Source organism: Palaemon carinicauda, chromosome 5 (assembly GCF_036898095.1).
Source record: "Palaemon carinicauda isolate YSFRI2023 chromosome 5, ASM3689809v2, whole genome shotgun sequence".
In the NCBI taxonomy this organism is placed as follows: Eukaryota; Metazoa; Arthropoda; class Malacostraca; order Decapoda; family Palaemonidae; genus Palaemon; species Palaemon carinicauda.
Window position 1 is genome coordinate 173,118,165 of NC_090729.1, and position 25,194 is coordinate 173,143,358.

Consider the following 25,194-nt stretch of genomic DNA (forward strand, 5'->3'; position numbering starts at 1 on the left):
ACATATATGCTCATGATACCTTACATAATCTACTGTCATACATGATAATAACACAGATATCTATGGAATAATGATTGTACCCCGGTTAACAGCAATACAAATACTCTTACTAATATATTCTTATACGTATCTTGTGATTTTAGGTTAGACAGAAAGATATTCTCTTTCCTAATTATTCGGAAAATAACTTTATGCTACAGTTTTCATTGTTATCCAGTTTAACAAGTTTTTTAATCTTAATCCGTTCGTTCATTCAGATTGTCCGGCATTTACAGCCGAGCGAGGATGCTTGACAAGATGCCGTAGGCCCCAGTCCTTGGTCCATAATTCCGTTAGTAGAAATTCAAAAAGAAGAACAATTATTTAAGTAAGAGTTCATGTTCGGAAGTACGGAATCTGTCTACGTTCTATTGAGAAAATACATATTGTTTTATATTATGTATGACCTTTCAAAGAATGGGAGTAATATTGCATTAGTTATTTTTTATAGTTTTAACTTATGTTGCACTGTATTATATATTACCAGCAAAACAATTAACCCTAAATTGGAAAGACATCATTACTTTCGGACAAATGTTTACGAACAGGTTCTATCTTCTACGTTCAAGTGCTCCGAGGTTCAACGGTAAATAAGGAGGCTTGTTGAACACACCTTTCAAAGTTAGACTGAAGCTGTAATGACAAAAAAAAATATAAACCTTTTTTCCCTTTCTTAATATTAAAAATTACTGTGTGCAAATAGTTTCTTTCCGGGGTAATAATAAACAACTGCTCCCGGTCTTGTTCGCCAAGGTCACCATCGCTCATCGAAGAGGTGGCGATCAGCTGATGCTCCATAACAAACCCGGGCAGACTACCACTCCATGCAGACGGGCTTGTGCACTGTGGACTGCTGCAATATTGGTGCTCCCTAAGCACCATTGCGACCTCGTCATTCTCAATTAGTTTAAGGAAAGACCTTAAAGGATCAGTATTTAACTTCTGCAACATAAAGTAAGGCCAATACTTTGATGATGATGCTACAACAGTGGAGTTCAAGAACATTAACTTGTTTGAGGCTTGTGAATAATCTCGGGAATAGAAATGGCCTTCCACTATTTGTCAGGGGAGCCCAATGGTATTCTACTGGTGATGACAAAGCTGATAAAGTTGTAGTCTCTGCCTCCACACCAAAGGATGAGAATCCAACAGTAGCCTCTGCCTCCACACCAATGGATGAGAATCCAACTATTAAATTAGGTAAGACGACTTACATTGAAATGGTATGTATAACTGTGCGCTTGACCTACTCTAATGTTAGGACCGACTTGTGGTTGGCTAATGAAGACTTAACATCTTTATGGACAGTTTGTGATGAAAGTAAATACTTTATATTGGTAAGGACTGCAAAAAAAGAAAACCTGGTACATGTGTAGTTCATTGGATCACGAAGCCTGCTGCTCACATAGTAAACGAGAATCTTTCCTATCCATATTTATCCTCGGCCCTATTTTATTGCATCAAGGTGTATGTATGATAGAGGCCACCTGTATGTACTTAAAATACGGTAGTGTAATGGGAGTCGCAGTGGGACGTTAGCCCCCCCCCCTCCCTGTTCGGTATTTAGGTATTGTAGGTTAGGTTGGAGGATAAAGTTTAGGTCCATTTTTAAAAGATGCATGAGGAACTGACCGCTGATATACATAGGCTCCATTGTATCTTTGGGAGCCTTTGTAGGTCAGCGGCCAGTTCCTCCCTTGTGGATTAAAAGTGAACATCAACTCTCCCCCCCTAACCTAGCCTACAAGCCTTGTCCTTACCTACTTACCTAATGGGGGGCTAAAGCCTCCCCTGCGACCCCCCCCCCCATTACACTGCCATGCGACCCCCCCCTTACACTGCCATGCGACCCCCCCCCCCTTACACTGCCATGCGATTCCACTTACACTGCCGTACAGTATTCTAAGTTAGCCGTAATCATACATGGTGGTGGCCGCTATCATACATACACCCTTATCTTCGAGTATGTTGGTTAATGAACTATCGCAAATACTTCACTTCTTGGTCTTTGCTGCACTCGCAATTAAAGATATTATTGCTCTGTTCTGGCGAACTGTACACGTTGTACTACGCGCATTAACCGCATGGGCAAGTATTTTGGCTGACAAAAAATTGACCTAACCACCAACACGCTACTCAAAAATCTTAAGTTCTGGTAGACTTTTAAGAGGAGGTGAATGCTGTTTGATGTAGCCTACTGGCTAGGGCCAACTATTTTCATTATAACTAACCAGTATATACAGGAGTACTTTGTTGTGAAGGGTTAGTCTTAGCATTTTCTGTAAAGGATAATCCTATATCATTTGAAGATGAACTTGTATAGGTAATCCATAATCCTTTAGGCAAAAATAGAGGTGTGCTTTTGTGTTTTTTTGGCGTTTTGTACAATTTTAATGACGAGAAGCGTTGGAAACCCATTTTATCAAGTTTTAAAAGGGCCTGAAGAGCAGGAAAATAAGCCTGAAAAAAACCATAAGTACATATATGATACTTCAATTTCTAGCCAAATAAATGACCCATATATTTTTCTGACTTATCTTATTTTTCATCAATTTCTGACCATGAATGTTAGGGAAAACCAGCATTCATGACTTTTCTTGCTCCCCTATAATAACAATTATCGGGTATCCCAGTGGGAAACCGGGGTTTTGGCTGCAGAAACACCAAAAACTAGTGATTTGCAGCAACAGTAATGTCCAGAATTGCATAATAAACACAAGATAATCAGTTGGAATAATATATGATTCATGTAAGTGGTGTGAAATTAAATTATTATAATTACCATACTTATGATTCACATTGTCCCTCAAATGGTTTTTGCTTTACTGTTACTTGCTTTGTCCGCAAATAAACATTATCTCACCATCCGTCTGTTCTGGCATGCAGTACATGGGTAAACTGAGCACGCTATCCATGTGGGTCATTACGAAAGTATTATAATTATCTAAAATTACATCAAATGGGCATTGCTCTGCCGTGACTTGATTCACTTGCAAATAAACATTATTTCACTACTCTTCGGTTCTGACATGTGGTACATGGATAAGCTGCACACGCCAATAATGTGGGTCATTATTTTGGGGACATTTTTTTCACTTTCACACGAGCAACAATTGCTATATACCGAGTTTTAAATGTTTTAAACATATCAATGACCAAAATAGGTGAAATTACACTAAATTTCAAAATGGATTGAATTCTCTTGTGGAAGACATCTTCTTGGTATGGTAGTCTTGGTGGAACTGAAACTAGTTTTAAGGTTTAAAGGTCGCTCATGAATGGCAGAGGCAAGGGACAGTGATATTGCCCTAGCAATCAGGACAATGCCCTAGAGACTGACCATATATTATATGATCAGCGCCCAAGCCTCCTCTCCACCCAAGCTAGGACCTGGGAGGGCCAGGCAGTGGCTGCTGATGACTCGGCAGATAGACCTATAGGCTCCCCCAAGAAATAGGTCTTGTGAAACAACATACAAAACTTAAGCATAAATATTTGGAAGTTTTTAATTAGGTCAAAAGGCCAGTTAATGATTAAATCATACAAAATAAACGGAAAGCTGCCAAAAGCAAATGCAAACATGTGTAGTATCCCACAGTCAGTGTCTCAAAAGTAAACAATCAACTAAGAAAATGAAACGGTATTTACATTTTAGTCTATCATATCATGTATTAAGTTACTGTATTATGCCAAGCCCCATTAGTCATAGAGAAAGATGCCAAAATAGCCAGCAATCATCCATTTTCTATAGAAAATTCCAGTTTTAATATAAATTAAAGTATCATATATTAACCAAAACATATTTCACAGGGGGAAACTAACTAATCAATACAACGTAACCTAAGGGATTCCTACATAACTTAACCGATGACACCTTGTCCTTACTGATGGGGTGGGGATAGATATGTCCCCTCAGTAACCCCATTTACATTATTAGTTTCCAATTGTAGATTATGGTACAGGCCTTGCCTAGGCTATGGGGATGATAGATGAGCATTCTTTAACAAAGTAGATTAAAAGCTACCTGGATATATTTTTACTTGTGCATTATTCAAAGGTTCATCGATGTATGACAAGTAATAATATGGCATCCAGGCCAGGTTTGGTAATAAGTGGTGAGGTGCGATGAACAAAGCCCCATGATGAGTGAGCACTGGGGATCCTAGATTGGGTTTGGGAGGAATGTGAGATTACGATGTTTAACATGAGTTATAGATTTATCAAAGGTTTGCTAGCACACCTTGATTGTCAGAATTGACTGAATCTAGTTTTATGATAGTTTTTTTTTTTTTATATAGCAAATTTTATATTACTTATTGTAGGCTATTATAGGACCAAAGGCACCATTGGAAACTGGAATGATTGGATGGGGGAAAGCAAAGGACATTGAATCAGGGATGCACAGTAATCTAACCACACCCAACCTAGGGGCCAACAATCATCAAGTCCTACCAGGATAGAGGAATCCCCTATGGAATTCCAAAATTGGCCTAACATGACCTGAAAGCTCGTGCTTCCAACTACAGTCACCTAATATCTATAGACTTGAGGGGTGGAATAGGTTAAGTAAAGGGCAATTTCCGGTGAACGACAATTTCATCCAAAATTATGTGTAAAACCATCTTCCCATTCCTTGCCTGATTACAAAAAGCTTAGTTACAAAGGGTTTCAAGTTATTGAAGCCAAGATGAACCTTGACTGCCAGTTCTAGAGCTTTCAGATAAGATTTTACAACAAGCATCCACTTGACATTAGAAGGATTGACGATAAAAAGTCTTTGAAAAATAATGTGAAATTTTTCTTGTTTTCCAAATGTGAAATTTTTCTTGCTTTCCAAGTGTTATGATATTGTGAATTTTATACTTAACACAGACTATGCTGTATGATTCTCCAAATACTTAAAGAATAGACATGGCAAACAAAGCTTGTGAGTCTTACGGTGCACAGAAGCATTTTCATGCAGACCAGGACCGGATAAGCATTCTTATATGTAAGCATATAAATTATTATTATTATTACTTGCTAAGCTAAAACACTGGTTGGAAAAGCAGGATGCTATAAGCACAAGGGATCCAAGAGGGAAAATAGCCCAGTGAGGAAAGGAAACAATTAAAAATAAAATATTTTGAGAACAGCAACACCTAAACAAATATTTCTTATATAAACTATAAAAAATTTAAGAAAACAAGAGGAAGAGAAATTAGATAAAATAGTGTGCCTGAGTGTACCCTAAAGCAAGAGAACTCTTGAAGGTTGAATATGGTGTTTCTTAGCTTTTGAACAGTAATATATATATATATATATATATATATATATATATATATATATATATATATATATATATATATATATATATATTTTTTTTTTTTTTTTTTACACAGGATGAGAGCTTGAACACTACACATTGCAAGATTAGGAACAAGTGTCCACTTCTGCATTGAAATTTTGATAGAAAAATATAGAAATGAATAGTACGCAAACTTTTTACAAAGGGTTTTCTGTTGAATGGGTTGACATAAATCACATTTCATAGTTTATATATAATTTACTTATTTAATCTTGCTATATTTTTTGTATTTTTTTTTCATTTCTAATATACAGTTCATTAATTTTTTTCTCTTTTTCCTTTCTGCATTAGGCTGCATTCTCTGTTGGAACCATTGGGGTTGTAGCATTCTGCTTTTCCTATTTGACTTGTAGCATGGATATTAAAGCTGAAATACTGTAGTGGGATTGATTGACTAATTTTGAATTTTATGGCATCCTGACATCGAAGGTCATTAATGTTGATATCGTTTATTATAAAAAAGACTAAAAGGAAATTCAATTTAAAACAATAAAACCAAAGATATCTTTATAAAGGTTAAATAGCTTTCAGAAGAACTGCTTCTGAAATAAATCTAAAAATACCACTAGCATAGTACAACACATCCTGCCCAAGAATCTTGGCTAGGATAAACTTGCCGTCCTTACCTCGAGCCTCAAACAGATATCTATTTCTGAAGATACTAAAAGTGGGGCATTTGGTCAAAGAATGCCTCATTGTTAGGGCTACCAAACAGTCATCACAATATGACTGGTGTTGGCCAGTCATCAGAAACTTCTGTGTCAACCAGGTGTGACCAATGCAAAGATGACAGAGAGTAGTCTCCCACTTTCTGGACTTTCTATTATACCTCTAAGGAGATATAATTGTACAGTACTATGATAAAATTGTGCATTGTCCAGTAAAGTGATCTCCATCTATTATTTGAGGTTTTCTGACATGTTAATTTTGGCAGCATTTCATGACCAGCAATGTCATTTTACAAAACAGATGTATAAAGTAATGCTGCATATTTTAAAATGTGTTAAAAGTTGGGTTTCACTCCCTGAATATTGAAATTATGAGTATTTGTTACTATATTTGGTTGGGTCTTAAGAATGGTTTAGTCAGTTATTAGAAGTGTACAATATTAAGTTTCTTATGGACAATAAACTCAACTCTGATACTGTGAATTACTTTGCAGTCCTTTGTTTCATGGAAGTACCTCTTACTGATTAAAAGTTATACTGGTTATAAACCAAGTTTATATGTTACTGTGTAAATAACAATTAAGAAATATGTAAATATAAAATAGGAAGTCCCCGGTCTACATTTTTTTTAACTTACATTTTGTAGATATAACAGCTCTCACAAAACGGATTTTGAGTGAAGCGAAAAATCTATTTTTGGGTGAGATAGCCATGTCGTCCTGATGGAAGGTTCCTTTAGGTTGCTTTCTAAGGGATATTTGGCTACAGTGATATTCCCAGAGAATTTAACCGTTAGGTCTCCAGAATTCTAACTCCTGGCGCGAATATCCTTAAAATTTCTCTCGAGGATATCGCATAATCAGGGATGTATGCTGTATATGACAAATAGCGATCTTCACCCCGAAAAGCGTTTTCGCTTCAAGGGGGAAAGTCGCAAATTTAGAAGGGGAGCCGTTATCAAGGTACCCTTTCCTCTCGTACTACTGTAGAGTATCTAGATGGCGCTGTAGTCAACCCAGCGCGCTATTCCTTGTAGCGTTGAGCATGGTGCTGCAGATATAGTAGTTTCGGGAGGGATCCTGCCAAGGCCTTTTCTATAGAAAAGGAGGGCGGATACATCAGGACGACATGGCTATCTCACCCAAAAATAGATTTGTCGCTTCGCTCAAAATCCGTTTTTTGGTCTCAAGCCATGTCGTCCTGGTGGAATTACTAGAAAGTACTGTTTCTGTGGATTTTTTAAAAGTGCCTTAACCTTGGGGCAATTTTTTCCTCTTGGTCATCAAGATCATTGAGACATATGGCGTTACCGTTATACGTCATTTTTTCAATATTAAACTTACCCGATAATCATGTAGCTGTCAACTCTGTTGCCCGACAGAATTCTATGGAGGGATACGCCAGCTATCACAATACTAGAAGGGGGTGTTCTTACCAGCGCCACCTGTGGCCAGGTACTCAAGTACTTCTTGTTGACACCTCCTCAATTATTCCTCTGTCGTGCTTCTGACAAGACGTTCTGGGATACGCTTATGTTCTTGGAGTATTTTCACGACTTTGGTGAAGTATTTCTCTTTGATTTCGGCTGTCGCTTTACTGGAAACTTCTATTTTAGCTTAGTTAGCTTTTGGAATTAATTTGATTATTTTTGGTGACGAAGAGAGTATGAACTCTCGTTCACCTTTCAATGGCCGACCCTTCCCTTAGACGGAAGTGTTGGTGTCTAAGAGAGTATAGACTCTCTTTCTTAATTTTGCTTAACAAAAGTTATAGATTTATTTTATATCTCTCCGCCTCTTATAGGCCTCTTCGATTAACTTCCTTTTATTATAAACTTATTAAAGTTAATTTTTATATTTGTTTATATTCGACCTTCCTAATAGTAGGCGGTCTTTTCTTGGTACCGAAGTTAATTATCGTGAGCCCGTCATTTCGGTTTTACCTGTTAACATATTATGCTATTTTAAGGTCTTTGAAAGAATTTCTTTGATAGTCTCGTACTTTTTCAAAGTTGAACTAACGTTTTGTTTGTCTCGGCAGTTGTTGACGTTCAGAACGTTTCAACTTGCACTCTATCGTTACGATAGAGAAAGAATGTTCACGGTTTCACATTGCAGTAAAGAGTAACCGTTTCTAGCGTTTTGTTCATTCTTTCTTAACTTAATGGTTTTGATCCTAATAAGGAACTTTTCTTTTTGGGAAATATTTCAGTTTTTTCCTTTAACAATAATATGTTTTAACGATATATATGATTGGGCTCTTCTCTCAGGTTCTAAGTCAAGAGAGAGAGAGAGAGAGAGATAGAGACGGAGGGAGAAAGAGGATAAACGTTTCCCTCAAGCCTGCCAGGCGTACGAGTAACGTCGTTATCGTTTTGCTCTTATCCCTAGTCTCTTTAGGGGAAGAAACTAAACGTTTCTAGAGTGATCTAGTGTTTAGTCTCTTTCCAGCCACTGAATTTTCTTTCATTAGATTTTTCTGTTACATTGTAATTCTGTTTTCGCAATTACTAACTTTTGAGAAGGATAGAATTGCGTGTTTCAGGTACAAACCACTTAAAGTTTCGAGTTCAGTGAAATAAGTGCAAACAGAAATCAAAGTGATAAGTGATTAGCGCAAAGTATGTCAGTGTTATGCGTGAGGGTACTTTTGTGCGCGCCAGTCGTCCTCCCAGTCCGGGACCTCTTGCAAGCTCCCAAGCCCAGGGGAGAAGCAATGTCGAAGGGCATAAGGGTTCGGCAGGCCTTGATCGGCGCACAGAAGTATCCTCGGTGGTTGTGGGCGTGTCTTACCGAGACCGTCACTCCCACCCGCAGACGATTGAGCCCTTATTTTGCTCGTCTGCAGAAGAGATTTAGAGGAGAAAATAAAGGCAGAGTTACGCTGGTCTCAGGTCTCAAGACCTCTTAAATGTAAAGTCCAGACCTATGCCAGACGTACGAAGTAAAGTTCAACAACCCGGATGCAGTCATTGGGTTAGCTCTGTCTCTCCTCAGTCATCAGTTTGTCGGGCTGAGAGTGCGCCTACACTCCCCCCTCCTATGCTCGCTCCGCCTGATCGCAGTACCACCTGCCAGGCGTACGATGTTGTGGACTCTACTACAGTCCATGCAAGCACAGCTTTCGGACCTGATGCGTGAGTGTCGTGCTGAGAGTGTTGCACCTCCTCCTCCTCCTGCACCGGTGGTGCACCAACCGCCTGCACCCGTTCAGCCTGTGCTGCACCCGCCTGCACCGGTGGTGCACCAACCGGCTGCACCCGTTCAGCCTGTGCTGCACCCGCCTGCACTCGCTGCACCCAGTCGCAGCACCATCTGCCAGGCGTACGATGTTGTAGACTCTACTACAGTCCATGCAAGCACAGCTTTCGGACCTGTTGTGTGAGTGTCGGGCTGAGAGTGTTGCACCTCCCCTGCACCCGTTCAGCCTGTGCTCAACCCGCCTGCACTCGCTGCACCCAGTCGCAGCACCATCTGCCAGGCGTACGATGTTGTAGACTCTACTACAGTCCATGCAAGCACAGCTTTCGGACCTGTTGTGTGAGTGTCGGGCTGAGAGTGTTGCACCTCCCCTGCACCCTTTCAGCCTGTGCTCAACCCGCCTGCACTCGCTGCACCCAGTCGCAGCACCATCTGCCAGGCGTACGATGTTGAACCTCTTTCTGTGTTCGCTGTTCCCAGTGTTGTTCAGCCTCAGCCTTCTTTAAGGCAACCTTCGGTTTGGGATCAGGAGGATTACCCCACTCTTCCTCCTCCTCCCCTGGCTGCTCCACCGGTGGTGCAACTCTCGGTGGAGGTACAACCTCTTCCACCTGTGAGTCAGTCTCCTCAGCTGCTGCACCGAGCTCAACCCGTGCACCCTGATCCTGCGCCTCAGACACCTCTGCTTGCGGGAACTTTACCTTGTTCTGCGCAACCTCGGTCTCTTCACGCTCCACTCATACCACAGGAACAGGAACTTTCTGCACCTTCCACTGTTGTTGTTCCAGCTCGTTCTGACTCTGCTGTTCAGCATACCTTACCTCCATTTTCTAACCATGGCAAAAATATGAATCATGAGTTATGAATGTAAGGTAAACATTATGTTGATTTTTAAACCCCATGCAAGCATGCATAAAGCACTCTAGCACTGGTCATGGAATTTCTGAGAAATGTTAAACGCCATGCACACGCTCTGCTTTCCTTACAGCAGGCTCTGCTTACAGCAGGCTCTGCTTACTACATGCTCAGCATTCAGCATGCTCTGCATTCAGCATGCTCTGCATACAACATGCTCTGCATACAGCATGCTCTGCATTCAGCATGCTATGCATACAACATGCTCTACATACAGCATGCTCTGCATACAGCATACTCTGCATTCATCATGCTCTGCATACCTTACCGCATGCTTCTCAACATATCTTGGGTTGTTGCCAACTCACTAGACTGTCAAGCAGTTTCATAACGTTGCCTTCTAGTCTGCTGCTTTTGCACCAGTGAACCCTCACTCAGAGAACTTAGCTTTTCTAGGATAAGGTCCCTGTAGATGAGAAAGTTCTTTTCTCCCTCCTTCTGATATTCCCTTGAGGACTCTGTCATTTGGAGGGAGCCTTTAGCTGCATAACCTCTTATGGACTTTTATTTAAGCATAACATGCTTACAGGGAAGGTAATGGTTCCACTTCAGCCGCTAATCCCGTCTGTTACCACACCTGCTCCCATAGACCTTGAGCTGTGTTGCATGACATGCAGTCCAAGCTTAGTCCTTGTTAGAGGATTTTTGTTTACGGAGTCAATGTGTCACGGGGAAGACGTTCAACAACCAACAGAAGGGACTTGTTGTGACGCAGTGCGGCAACCTCAGCAACCCGTTAAGGAGTTGTCTGTACGACCCAGATAGTCTAGACAGATTCGGGTTGTCACTGTACTTCCTCGCTTGCCCATGATTGTCAGTTTACAGACTGTGCAGCAGTATCATGATCTTGTGTCCGGCTCCGTCAGACGACTGGCTTTTAAGAGCTCCCACAAGTCGTCGCTGTCTGGAGATTTTCAAATGGACTATGGATCTGACCAAGGAACTGGGCCTCCTGGTCAATTTTGAGGAGTCTCAGCTCGTTCCATCCCAGACCATTGTTTCCTTGGGTATGGATCTTCAGAGTCGAGCTTTTCGGACTTGTCCGTCGGCCCCAAGGATCTTCCAAGCCCTAGAATGCATCCAGAGCATGCTGAGAAGGAACCGATGCTTAGTCAGGCAGGGGATGAGTCTAACAGGGACACTTTCATCGCTGGCCCTGTTCATCGAGTTAGGGAGACTCCACCTCCGCCCCCTTCAGTATCATCTAGCTGCTCACTGGATAAAGGACATGACGCTAGAGACGGGCTCAGTTCCTGTTTCCGAAGAGATGAGGTCTACTCTAACGTGGTGGAAGAACAGCATTCTTCTCAAGGAAGGTCTACCTTTGGCTGTTCAGACCCCCGACCACCGTCTCTTCTCGGACGCATCGGACACGGGCTGGGGTGCGACACTGGACGGACAGGAATGCTCGGGAACATGGAATCAGGAGCAAAGGACACTTCACATCTATTGCAAGGAGTTGTTGGCAGTTCATCTGGCCTTGATAAACTTCAAGTCCCTCCAGCTTAACAAGGTGGTGGAGGTGAACTCCGACTACACCACAGCCTTGGCTTACATCTCCAAGCAGAGAGGGACTCATTCGAGGAAGTTGTTCAAGATCGCAAGGGACCTCCTCATTTGGTCAAAGATCGAAAGCTCACGCTGGTAACGAGGCTCATTCAGGGCGATATGAATGTCATGGCAGATCGCCTCAGCCGTAATGGTCAGGTCTTCCCCACAGAGTGGACCCTTCACAAGAATGTTTGCAGCAGACTTTGGGCCCTGTGGGGTCTGCCAACCATAGTTCTATTCGCTACCTCGATGACCAAGAAGCTCCTCTTGTATTGTTCTCCGATTCCAGACCCAACAGCAGTTCGCGTGGATGCCTTTCTGCTGGATTGGTCCCATCTCAACCTGTATGCATTCCCGCCGTTCAAGATTGTCAACAGGGTACTTCAGAAGTTCGCCTCTCACAAAGGGACACGGTTGACGTTGGTTGCTCCCCTCTGACCCGCGAGAGAAGGGTTCACCGAGGTACTGCAATGGCTGGTCGACGTTTCCCAGGACTCTTCCTCCTAGAGTGGACCTTCTGCGTCAACCTCACGTAAAGAAGGTACACCCAAACCTCCACGCTCTTCGTCTGACTGCCTTCAGACTATCGAAAGTCTCTCAAGAACTAGAGGCTTTTCGAAGGAGGCAGCCAGAACGATTGCCAGAGCAAGGACGACATCCACTCTCAGAGTCTATCAGTCTTAATGGGAAGTCTTCCGAAGCTGGTGCAAGGCCAATGCAGTTTTCCTCAACCAGTACCACTGTAACCCAGATTGCTGACTTCCTGTTACATCTAAGGAACGTAAAATCCCTATCAGCTCCTACGATCAAGGGTTACAGAAGTATGTTGGCAGCGGTTTTCCGCCACAGAGGCTTGGATCTTTCCTCCAACAAAGATCTACAGGACCTCCTTAGGTCTTTTGAGACCTCAAAGGAACGTCGGTTGTCCACTCCAGGCTGGAATCTAGACGTGGTCCTAAGGTTCCTAATGTCATCAGGATTTGAACCGTTCCAATCAGCCTCTTTTAAGGACCTCACATTAGAAACTCTTTTCCTCGTGTGCTTAGCAACAGGTAAAAGAGTAAGTGAGATCCACGCCTTCAGCAGGAACATAGGTTTCACATCTGAAACGGCTACATGTTCCTTGCGGCTCGGTTTTTTTGGCTAAAACGAGCTTCCTTCCCGTCCTTGCCCTAAGTCGTTCGAGATCCCAAGCCTGTCCAACATGGTGGGGAACGAACTAGAGAGAGTACTTTGCCCTGTTAGAGCTCTTAAGTACTATTTAAGAAGGTCAAAACCATTACGAGGACAATCAGAAGCCTTATGGTGTGCTATCAAGAAGCCTTCTCTACCAATGTCTAAGAACTCAGTTTCTTACTACATCAGGCTTCTGATTAGAGAAGCAAATTCTCATCTGAAGGAAGAAGACCTTGCTTTGCTGAAGGTAAGGACACATGAAGTGAGAGCTGTGGCTACTTCAGTGGCCTTCAAACAGAACCGTTCTCTGCAGAGTGTTATGGATGCAACCTATTGGAGAAGCAAGTCAGTGTTCGCATCATTCTATCTCAAAGATGTCCAGTCTCTTTACGAGTACTGCTACACCCTGGGTCCATTCGTAGCAACGAATGCAGTAGTAGGCGAGGGCTCAGCCACTACATTCCCATAATTCCATAACTTTTTAACCTTTCTCTTGAATACTTTTTATGGGTTGTTCGGTCGGCTAAGAAGCCTTCCACATCCTTGTTGATTTGGCGGGTGGTCAATTCTTTCTTGAGAAGCGCCGAGGTTAAAGGTTGTGATGAGGTCCTTTAGTATGGGTTGCAGCCCTGTATACTTTAGCACCTTTGGGTTGATTCAGCCTCCAAGAGGAACGCTGCGCTCAGTAAGGAAGACGAACTTAAAAAAGAGACAGAGTAACGGTTCAATTCGACTTCCTTACCAGGTACTTATTATTTCATTGTTATTTGAGATAACTGTTATATGAAATATGGGATACTTAGCTATCCTTTAATCTTGTACACTGGTTTTCACCCACCCCCCTGGGTGTGAATCAGCTACATGATTATCGGGTAAGTTTAATATTGAAAAATGTTATTTTCATTAGTAAAATAAATTTTTGAATATACTTACCCGATAATCATGATTTAATTGACCCTCCCTTCCTCCCCATAGAGAACCAGTGGGACCGAGGAATAATTGAGGAGGTGTCAACAAGAAGTACTTGAGTACCTGGCCACAGGTGGCGCTGGTAAGAACACCCCCTTCTAGTATTGTGATAGCTGGCGTATCCCTCCATAGAATTCTGTCGGGCAACAGAGTTGACAGCTACATGATTATCGGGTAAGTATATTCAAAAATTTATTTTACTAATGAAAATAACATACTTCTAAGCATAAACCATGTTAATGCTTCCTGCCCCCTGCAGGGAAGAGACATACTAGACTTAGGAAAGGGAGTCTCAAGGTTTGCATATAGTACTGTATAAGAACAAACATAGTATCCCTACATACAGGTCTCTATGTATTAAGTGTTGGAACAATCATTATTACATAATGTTGCATCATTTGTCAGAACAAGGGTATAGCTATACTTTTGTTCATAATTAAATATATGCAGTTTTAATGAAGGATAAGTAAACACTGATATATTTTATTAAAATTCAATGGTAGGGCGAAATAAGACGCAAATACCTATAGATAATTTATTGGCAAGAAATGACTAACATAAAATAACAGGTATAATATACATGTTAGTGTTATATATATGTTTCTTCACCTCATCTAAATAGAACAGTCCTTAGTGTCCCCTTGGAGACACTAACATCAAAGTATTGCACTAAGAGGTGTCAATACCTTCACCCGATAGATTGATGGTCCCAATCAATTTACTGTTCATCGCAGCACTAGACGACAGGTTTTAGCACACTACCTGCCGTCACCCCCAATTGCTTAAGCTTGCTTCGCATAGTGCTTGTAGAATACTCTGGATGACTTCCATCCGGTGTATGAGCGAAAGCGCTCAAAATCCATATACTGAAAGAAGTTTAGTGATGAAGAATAAAATACAGTGATCCCTCGCTACTTCGCGGTTCGACCATCGCGGATTCACCACTTAGCGGATTTTTTTCATAACGCATGTATATACATATATCGCGGATTTTCCGGAAATTTCGAAAATACCGCGATGTGACCGATGGTGCGAGATTGGAGAAAGTAAGGAAAATTGAATCATGATTGATTTTCAATATAAAAGAAACTTTGAGGAGCAACAAAGATATCATTTGTTAGAGAGATAAAGAGAGGTAAGGAATGGGAGGTAGTGAAAAGTAGCTCACAGAGAGAGAGAGAGAGAGAGAGAGAGAGAGAGAGAGAGAGAGAGAGAGAGAGAGAGAGAGAGAGAGAGAGAGAGAGTGAGTGTGTGTGTTTATTTAAATGTAATAAACAAAAAAATTTGATAGGTTATAACACATTGGTGCTTATGTAATATCAACTGTATACTGTAGACGGTTTGAATAAGTTAAGAAATGGTATAAACGATACTTTGTTAGTATATTCGTACACTCTCAAGAGCGGCAGCTAGACATCAGCTGATCTAATCACAGCCAAAAGTAAAACAAAAAGAAGTCAACAATACTCTCGATTTTTAAAACACGCCCGAAATTTAAGAACAAAAGTACACGCTTTCTTAATGTGCAATTAACTATTTAAAGAGTAGCAATTTTCTAGAATAAAATGATGTTTCCCAAAAAATAGTGGTTTGCCGATGAAATCGGATGCCGTATTTTTAGCAACGATTGAAATGGATGTAAACTCGGCATAATTTTTTCGTTTCGTAATTAATTGACACTAAGAAAACTAATTTTAGTTTCTTCATCTATATGTAAGTATTGTATAACACGAAGAGAGAGAGAGAGAGAGAGAGAGAGAGAGAGAGAGAGAGAGAGAGAGAGAGAGAGAGAGAGAGAGAGAGAGAATGAATCAGCTGTTGTAATTGAATGCCGTGTTTTTGTTTCGTGAGAATTTCATCGCCACGACTATAACAACAACATACTGTACTGAACTTTACAGTATTATACAGACTACTGTAATATGATAAAGTAAAATATTTGTAATAACCTGTTTTATATGAAATGCGGCTATTTTTTTTGTTTAAAATTTACATTTACGTACGTAAAACAATCTCTCTCTCTCTCTCTCTCTCTCTCTCTCTCTCTCTCTCTCTCTCTCTCTCTCTCTCTCTCTCTCAAATTGTTTTCCTGCTTTGCTACGTATGTATGATTTTATATAGATACGGTAAATAATACTTGTAATAACATATTTTCTAAAAGCTTTTACTGTAATATCATTATTTATCACTTTCATCATGCGCGTTAAATGCCTTCGTTTGTTTACTGAGCGTACTTTATGACTCCGTCGTTTCAGGCGGCGTCATAATGAAAAACATTTCATTTGGAAGTCCTAAGAAAAATTAAGTAAAACATTGGTAATATCAAAATCAATATACTGTACTGAATAGAAAAACATTTCATTTGGAAGTCCTAAGAAAAATTAAGTAAAACATTGGTAATAACAAAATCAATATACTGTACTGAATAATCAATATAATCGATGCAAAAACTAACCTATACACAGATGTGTAAATGTGTTTGTTTCTTCATTATGATCAGAGATAAACTAAACTAAACATTGGTTGCCATTTTTTATCGTGCTTTTTGGCGTGTTTAGGAAACGCATGATATAAATTCGCCTTTTAATATTTGTGCCTGTTTTAGGTTAGGGTACTGTAGTACATGCATTAAGTGTTCTGTACATTAAAGGGTAGTTTGTTAACAATACTACGTACAAGGGAAGGTTTTAAAAGTCAGAATATACATGTTAAATAAATACGTAAATATGGTGTCACTACTTCGCGGATTTTCACCTATCGCGGTCGGGTCTGGAACCTATCTACCGCGATAAACGAGGGCTCACTGTAGGTGATTTTCGCCCTCAGTTGTTTTAGAGATAGGCTTGATCCTGAAGTTTCTCCTTTAAAGAGCTGTCCTCCCCTGAAGTCTGAAGTTCTTCGAAGATAGACCTTTAGACACTCAACTGGACACAGCGAGACATCTTCCTTTAGAGGGCAGATTCTCCAGGGACACCACCATTTAGTGGGTAGCTCGTTCTTAGCGAAAAATGTTGGATCAGGAAAAAGATTCAGTTCTTCCGCTTCTGTAAACTGAATATGGCCCTCATTTCTGGATAGGGACACTATTTCACTAACTCTAGTCCGAGGCTATAGCAAACAGGAAAATTACTTTCCAAGTCAAATCTATCAGGGAGCAATCCCATTGTTCACTGTTGAAGCATAGTGTAGGACCTTGTCTAAGGATCATGAAATGGGCTTCGGAGGGGCTGCAGGCCTAAATTTAGCACGTGCATTAGGGATCTTGTTAAAAATTTTTGTTTGATAAGTCTACTTGAAAGGCATATAGTAGAGGTCTAGTCAGAGCTGATTTACACGTAGTTATCGTATTGGCTGCCAGACCTTGTTCATGAAGGTGGATAAAGAAGGACAGACAGAAGTCCATTGAGATTTCATTTGGTCCTTTTGCTTTAACGAAAGCAACCCACTTTTTCCAAGATGATTCATATTGTCTTCTGGTTGACTTACAAGTAGACTTAAATTCTTCTAAGAAGTCTATACTGCCTTTCGAGATCCCAAATGTTTTCTTAACTGCTAAGGAGAGAAAATCATGAGATGAAGGCTTTGGGTTGTCTGTGATGAAGCGAAGACAGTCGACTTCTGGACCTGTTGAGACAGTGCTGGATCCGGCAGAGGGACCAGCCTCAGCTTCAGTTCCAATACTAGAGGGAACCAGTTGCTCTTTGGCCACTTGGGAGCCACTAGAGCTGCCATTCTCTGAAAGGATCTCAGCTTGTTGAGGACCTTCATTAGGAGATTGGTAGGAGGGAACATGTAGATCCGGTTCCATCTGTTCCAATCGAGGGATATGGCGTCCGTCGCTTCCGCTAGAGGGTCCTCGTATGGGGCCACATAACGAGGTAGCTTCTTGTTGTCGCTCGTCGCGAAGATGTCGATCTGCAGTTCCGGGACTTGACGTAAGAAGAAGGAGAATGAGTCTCCGTCTAGGGACCATTCTGACTCTACCGGCGTGAGCCTGGATAGAGCGTCTGCCGTCACATGGCCGAACCCTTGGAGGTGAACTGCTGATAAATGCCATCTCTTCTTTTCCGCTAGGCGGAAGATGGAAAACATCACGTGGTCGATTTGGGGCGATCTCGAGCCTTGACGATTCAAACATCTCATTATCACCTCGCTGTCCAAGATCAGTCTTATATGGGCTGATTTGCGAGGGGAGAGTTTCTTTAGCGTCAAAAAGACTGCCATGGCCTCCAGAAAGTTGAAGTGAAAGGTCTCGAATAGAGGAGACCAAGTCCCTTGAACTTTCCGTTGATGGGAGTGACCTCCCCATCCTTCCTTCGAGGCATCCGTATGGATGATGATTGACAGTGGAGGTGGTTGCAAGGGCACAGTCCTCTTCAGGTTCTTGGCTTGAGAAGTGATCGTAGTAGGGTTGGTATCGGTCTTCTTAGATCTCTTCGAGAGTTTGATGCGTATTTCCTCCAGACTCCTGACGCATCTTTTAGCTGTGCTCTGATGCAAACTGGAGAGAGCCCAGTTCTCTCCTGTTGGCGTCTTGAGATCCTGTCGGATTTCAGTAGTCTCTTGACAGATCCTGCTATCTCCCTCCTCTTCCCTGGGGGAAGAGAGAGACGGTATGACTTTAAGTTCCAATGGACTCCGAGCCATTGAAACTCTTGAGCTGGAGATAGTCGAGACTTGAATCCCAGATGTTCCAGGAACCAGATCACTTTGTTGGATGCTTGCATACATTCCGTCCTGGATGCTGCCCACACCAGCCAATCGTCCAGGTATGCTACTACCTGGACACCTTCTAAGCGTAGTTGTTGAATGACTACGTCTGCAAGCTTTGTAAAGATCCTCGGGGCTATGTTTAGTCCGACGGGCATGACTCTGAAGACGTACTTCTTCTGTAGCCTGAATCCTAGTGAGAGGGCAGTTGACTGGAATATGCCAGGTCTATCGAGACCGTGTACGCCCCTTTTGGTGGTAGGGTCCTTATGTGTTGAAGGGTTAACATCCTGAACTTGTAGTTTTTTATGAACTTGTTGAGTGGCGACAAGTCCAGGATAACTCTGAGTCCTTCTTGGGAACACAAAACAGCCTTCCTTGGAATGTGATGGACTTTGCTCTCCTTATCACCCGCTTGCTCAAACGTTCTAGGGTGTATTCTTCCAGTACGGGGGTAGAGTGTTGGAAGAATTGAGGGAATGTTGGTGGAACCTCGTTCCAGCTCCATCCAAGTCTGTTCTTGATTAGGCTGTGGGCCCAAGGATCGAAGGTCCAACGATCCTTTAATTACTGTAGTCTCCCTCCTACCCAAAGCAACTCATTGCTTCTGGTCTCTAGAGGATTTACCTCCTTTACCGCATCCTCCCTTACCACCCTTACTTCTTGGGTGGTTTCTAGAGGAGCCCCGTTTAGACCCTCTACCTTTGGGACGAAAGGTAGTGGTCTGCCTCTCAAACGCTGGTGACTGGGGAACCAGCTGCTGAGGCACCATCTGATATGTTGGTTGGGGCTGAGCCACCATCGGGGGCATCACGGTCATGGGAGCTGTGGGAAGTTGTTGTTGTTGCTGCTGTCTGATAGGGCGAGAGGGCAACCTAGGTCGTTTAGTATTCCTTTTAGGCTGGGAAGACTTCCTCTTCGCCGCATGCCCCACTTCTGGAGAAGATTTCTATTCTCCGTGGTGGCCTTGTCTACGTCTTCTTTGACCACTTCACTTGGGAAGAGGTCCTTACCCCAGATATTGGAAGCTATCAGCTTCCTGGGTTCGAGCTTTACTGCTGCCGAGGCAAACACAAACTCCCTACATGCGCGTCTGGCTTTGACAAAGCCATACAGGTCCTTGACCACAGTAGCCAAATGTGTTTTGGCCATAACCATGTTCATATCCGGGGTTCCACTGTTGCTGGCCGTCGTCTCTAGACAAATCTGTAGAGACAGAGATGAGGCCAGTCTTTCTTTTGTCTCTTGATCTCTACGCAAGAGAAAGTGAGAAAACTTAGGGAGATTTTCGCTGAATTGATGTCCAATGCCTCCAACTTCCCAACTGAGAAGGTAAGGGGGACTTTTTTCCAGTCCTTATCTTCCGTGGGCAGAGCTAAGGATAATGGTCTACACTCCTCGAGTGTAGGGCAAGGTTTGCTTGCCTCTATTGCCTTCATCACTGCCTTAAAACCTTTTGCCGTAAAGGGAAAGGTGGGATGTTTCTTGCTAAGGGCTGACACTTTGGAGTTAGTGAAGCCCTTCTCCTTCAGGCTGCTGGATAGAAGAGCCTGAGCTTTACTGTGGTCAAGTACTATGACCTTAGGTTCTGTCTCCTCCCTCAATGTTGGTTCCGTCTTCAGACGGACGAAGCAATCTGGGTAAGACCGAAACTTTGGCCAGAATTCAACTTCCTCAATAGGGATGGTCCCCAACTTCTCTGATATAAATATCTTGCCACTGGTCATTGGCATGTATTCCGCATACCTCCAGGGATTCACATCAGAGCAAGTTGGTAGATCTTGAACCATAAGTCTCTTACGAGACCCATGAGAAGCGGAAAGTTGGGCCATCTGCCTTTCCATTTTCGCCTCTCTTTCTTCACCTTGCTTGCAAAGGCTCTCCATCATTGCCATAAGACTGGCCATTACCTGTCTCATATCATCTAATGGAGGGGCAGAAGATGTAAAGGATAACGGCTCTTGAGCCGGAACTGACGGAAGGGACTCTGATTTGACATCATCCTCTTCTTCTTCTTCTTCAGGAGACAAGGTGGACTCCTCCTCAGTACCTCCTGCTAGGAAGTCTTTTCAGTGTCCTCAGGCACCTCCGACATCCTCTCATCGAGGTGGATGTCCTGCATAGTGTCGGAGACGTCCGTGTCTACAGCAATCTGGATGCAAGGGATCTCAGGTCGTGACTGGGGTATGATAGCTTCCACACCCGCTTTCAGGAACAGCAAAACGCACATCCTTTCGCTGGGAAGGTAGGGTCCCGTGGTGTTTTTCTGGAACCCACGAACACATCTGCGCAGCTTCTCTTGAGCTGCATCCCTTGACTCCGCTGTCTTGGGGTCATCAAAAGCCTCGGTCACCAAGACCTTGCAAGTCTTGCAGTCCTGGGGGTCCCAGTACTGAAGAGATCCCTTAGTAGCTGTGCAGAGAGATCCCTTAGGAACTGTGCAGAGGGCATGAGCTCTACACTCCACATGGCCACAGAAGTCCTTGCTCCTCACGTTGCAAAAGACGACTTGGCACTTGGGATGGTCCTCCTGTAAAGAGAGGAAAATTAAATGAGTATGCGGTAGTTTATCTTACTCGGTAAACTATATAAATATTATTACTAATATTATTGCATTATAGCTTAGGATAGACAAGCTAGAAGGAACTAGGAAAGACACATACTTCTATTTCCTGTCCAGTCAATTGCTGTGGCCTCCCCCAAAAATTAAAATCTAGAGTTTTCCTATTCAGGAAACCCAAGGGAACGGTTCCAACCTCTAGGGGTAGATAAGTGTAACTTAACACTGATCTTTCCCAAGGTTTTAATAATGTGGGTCAATGGTAACTGATCATCTATCAGTTTATTGAAAGAAATCTTTTTTTCAATATGTAATTGGTCTCAACAAAAGACTGTGTAAGGATACACAGAGTATGTTGGAAAATAACTACGGTATAATATATACTATAGTTTTAAATATTTAACTTAGCCGGTGAATATATAGCTGCAACTCTGTTGCTCGACAGACAAACTGTACAGAAAAAACTCGCCAGCGATCGCTATACAGGTTGCGGGTGTGCCCAACAGTGCCATCTGTCGGCCAGATACCAAGCTCTATGTAAACAAAGACTCAATTTTCTCTCTGTCGAAGTGTCGACAAGACGTACTTTACTCGCTGTTGAAACCTGGAGTTTTTCCCATCATCTTTGGTGAAGTACTATATTCTGGTTTGAGCTTTCGCAGTGCAGGTGTTTTATCTTCATCTTAAATCTTGAACTCGTTTTGGATAGATTTAATTATGGTGACAAAGAGAGTATGGACTTTCTTTCACTTTTAAATGGCCGACCCTTCCCTTAGACGGAAGTGTGTTTAGGCTTTTAGTAATTATCTTATCACGTTATAAATTAATTATAGATTTTCCTCTATATATTTTATATCTCTCCGCCTTTATTAGGCCTCTTCGATTAACTTTCCATTTATTATAAACATATAAAAATAAATTTTAATGTTTTGTTTATATGCGACCTTTCCTGAGAGTAGGCGGTCCTAACTTGGAAACCGAAGTTAAACAACGTTGAGCCCTTTGCAATCGTAAATAGCTTTTAAAGAGCTAATGATTTAAAACCTTTTAAATGAATATTTTTAATAAATATTTTATGAAAGAATTTCTTTGAATAGTCTTCGTACTGTTTTCAAAGATGAACTAACGTTTAGTTTATTTATACTACGCAGTTTGCGCTCTATCGTTACGATAGAGAGAGAGAGTATCACGGTTTCACTTTGCAGAAAGAGTAAATCGATTCTGACGTTTTGTTCTTTATTCTTTAAAAGCTTAAATGTTTTAAATTCTTTTTTAAAGGAACTTTTTAATTGAAAAACCTTTCAGTTTTTTCCTTTGGTCAAATAACATGTTTTTTTGACGAAATGTAATTGGGCTCTTCTCTTAGGTGCGAAATTAAGAGAGAAAGAGAGAGAGAGAGATAGAGACGGAGGGAGAGAGAGGAGAGAAAACGTTCCGTTCAAGCGGGTAACGTTGTTCTCGAGTTACTCTCGTCCCTAGTCTCTGTACGGGGAGAAAGGATAAAACGTTTTTAGTTTTTTATTCTCGTCCCCAGGCTATGTGCGGTGAGAGATTGAAAACGTAGTTTATATGAACTAGTGTTTAGTCTCTTCCCCAGCCACTGAATTTTTTATCTTAAAATATGTTTTCTGTTTTTTGCTGGTATTAATGAGCTTGCATTATACGACTGATTTCGCAATTACTACCTTTTGATGAAGGGTAGAATTGCGTGCTTCAGGTAGAAATCAGTAAAAGTTTCGATTTCAGTGAAATAAGTGCAAAACAGAAAATCGAAGTGATAAAGTGATATTGCGCAAAGTGTTAGTGTTGCGTCCGAGGGTTCGTCTGTTCGTGCCTGTCGTTCACCTAGCCCGGGACCTCTTGCAAGCTCCCAAACAGGGGAGAAGTAATGTCGAACGACTTATGGGTTCGAGAGGCCTTGATCAACGAACAGACGTTTCCCTCTATGGTATCGGGTGTATCTTACCAAGATCTCCCCTACCATAAGACGAGAGAGACGTTTTTTCTCCTCGTCATCCTAAGGCTTTTCGCATAAGAAACCTGTCACAAGGTTTCGAAGCCCTTAAGCGAAAGTCAGTCCTTTCAGGACAGGTCCAGCGTCCTGGTTACAGCCATTAGGACAGCTCTGACCCTATGCAGTCATCGGATAACTGCTCGCCGCCTAACAAAAGCGTAACACAGACTCCGAGAGTCTTTTTTGTTGGCAAAGTGTTGCGGTCACAGACGTTACCCTCGTCTCTTACCACAACCATTTCCGTTGATCCTTAATGGGTTGTACGGCAAGACATGCAGAATATGCTTGCCTCCCTTATGGAAGACTATTCTGCCGATTAGTCCGTTGAGTCTAGCCGTTTATCTCATCGATATCCTGGCTTTCAGCCAACCTAACGTTCCTTTGTGCTTCCTGTTGACGTTGGCGTAGCTAAGTCACGTCAGTCAGGTTGTTTAGAACCACACTCGATGCGGTCTCGTGTGGATTTTCAGCCGCATTTGGACGTTAGGCCACTTGCTGATGCTCATGTTGACGTTCAAGACGTTCGCTAACAATCGGAGTTGACTTGTTTTGACGCTGTGCGTCAACCTCCGCATTCTAGAGTTGTTTTGACTGCTCAGTCTAGGCAGTCAAAGCAATTTCGAGTAGACGCTGTGCGTCCTCACGCACCTGTTGTGGTTGACAGTTCAGTTGTTGACAGTTCACAGACTGTCAAGCAGTTACATGACGTTGCGTCCTGGTCCGCTACTAATGCACCAGTGAGTGTGGACTCTGCTTGTAAAGCATTGCCACCACGGTAGGTCTCTCCCTTGCTTGAGACTCAGCTTTTATCGGACAAGGTTCCTGTAGATGAGGAAGTTGCTGTTCCCCCTCCTACTGATATTCCCTTGAGGACTCTGTCAGATGGAGAGGAGCCTAAAGCTGCTTAGCCCTCTATGGACTTTAATTAAATCATGATGATTTTTTTTAAGGATCTTTGTCCGGATCTTTTTGTAACTGCTGCTCCTCGTTCGCCTAAACGTCAGAGCTTACACTAGGCCTAGCTACTTCAAAGCCGTTGTTTATAAGCTAGTGCTCTCTCGCTCTCCTAGAGAGCTTTACGTTTGCTAGGCGACTGGTTTATCACCAGGAGGAGTTTGGGGGATACAGCCTTTGCTTTCCCTTCTTTTAAACTGGCTTATAGAGCGAGAGTCTGATATGATACGAGAGAAGTTCTCGGCTTGGGAGTTCATGCCTCTGCCCAGATAGACTTCTCAAATCTCGTAGACTCTCCCTGGCGCCTGGCCAGGAGACGCTCCAAGTTTTTTACAGGTCAACTTCACAGCTGTTTTCGAGCCTTTGAAGTTTTGCTGTACAATTATGTCATGCATAAACAAGGCTTTCAGGGATGGAAAGCGGTACCGCCTCAGTCGCTAACCCCGTCTGTTGCCGCACCTGCTCCCGTAGACCCTAAATGGGCTTTGCTGCAAGACATGCAGTCCAAGCTTGCGTCATTGATAGAGGACTTTAATGCGGAGAAGGTTGCTGCCGAACCTTCTGGCCAACAACCTTCCAACCGGTCGGTTGTGCGTCCTGTTGACGCTGAGGTAACCTTCTCGCGTCTGCCAGTTGAGGTGGTTCCTCCACCGATGCGACCCAGTGTGGGTTGCCAGCCGCACGTTGACGTTAAGCGACGCTCGGAGGTGGTTGTTGACGTTCAGGACGTTCAACAACCAGCAGAGGTGACTTGTTTTGGCGCAGTGCGTCAACCTCAGCAACCCAGTATGGTGTTGACTACACAACCCAGACGGTCTAGACAGTCTCGGGTGGACGCTGTGCTTCCTCGCGCACCCATGGTTGTTGACAGTTCACAGACTGTGCAGCAGTTCCATGATGTTGCGTCCGGCTCCGTCACGCATGCACCAGTGCGACCGGACTCAGCGAGCCAGACGTTGCCCACTCCGTTGCCGTTTCCTCATCAGTTTTCGGATATGGAACTATCTGATGAGGACGTTGCTGAACAACAAGACGATCAGCCCCCAGAATAGATCAAGCCCTGCTATCCATCCAGAAGATGCTGAAGAAGG

At 42.6% G+C, this 25,194-nt stretch overlaps 1 protein-coding gene across 1 annotated transcript in view; it reads left to right on the forward strand.

Annotated features, from left to right (window-relative positions):
- Positions 1–817: 817 nt before the first annotated feature.
- The window catches only part of LOC137641617 (UPF0389 protein CG9231), a 57,616-nt gene continuing 33,239 nt past the window's right edge, over positions 818–25,194 (forward strand). Inside the window, exon 1 of the mRNA XM_068374350.1 lies at positions 818–1,239. Within this exon, the coding sequence (XP_068230451.1) occupies positions 1,011–1,239 (229 nt within the window). The 5' untranslated portion in view covers positions 818–1,010. The remainder of the gene's footprint in view (positions 1,240–25,194) is intronic.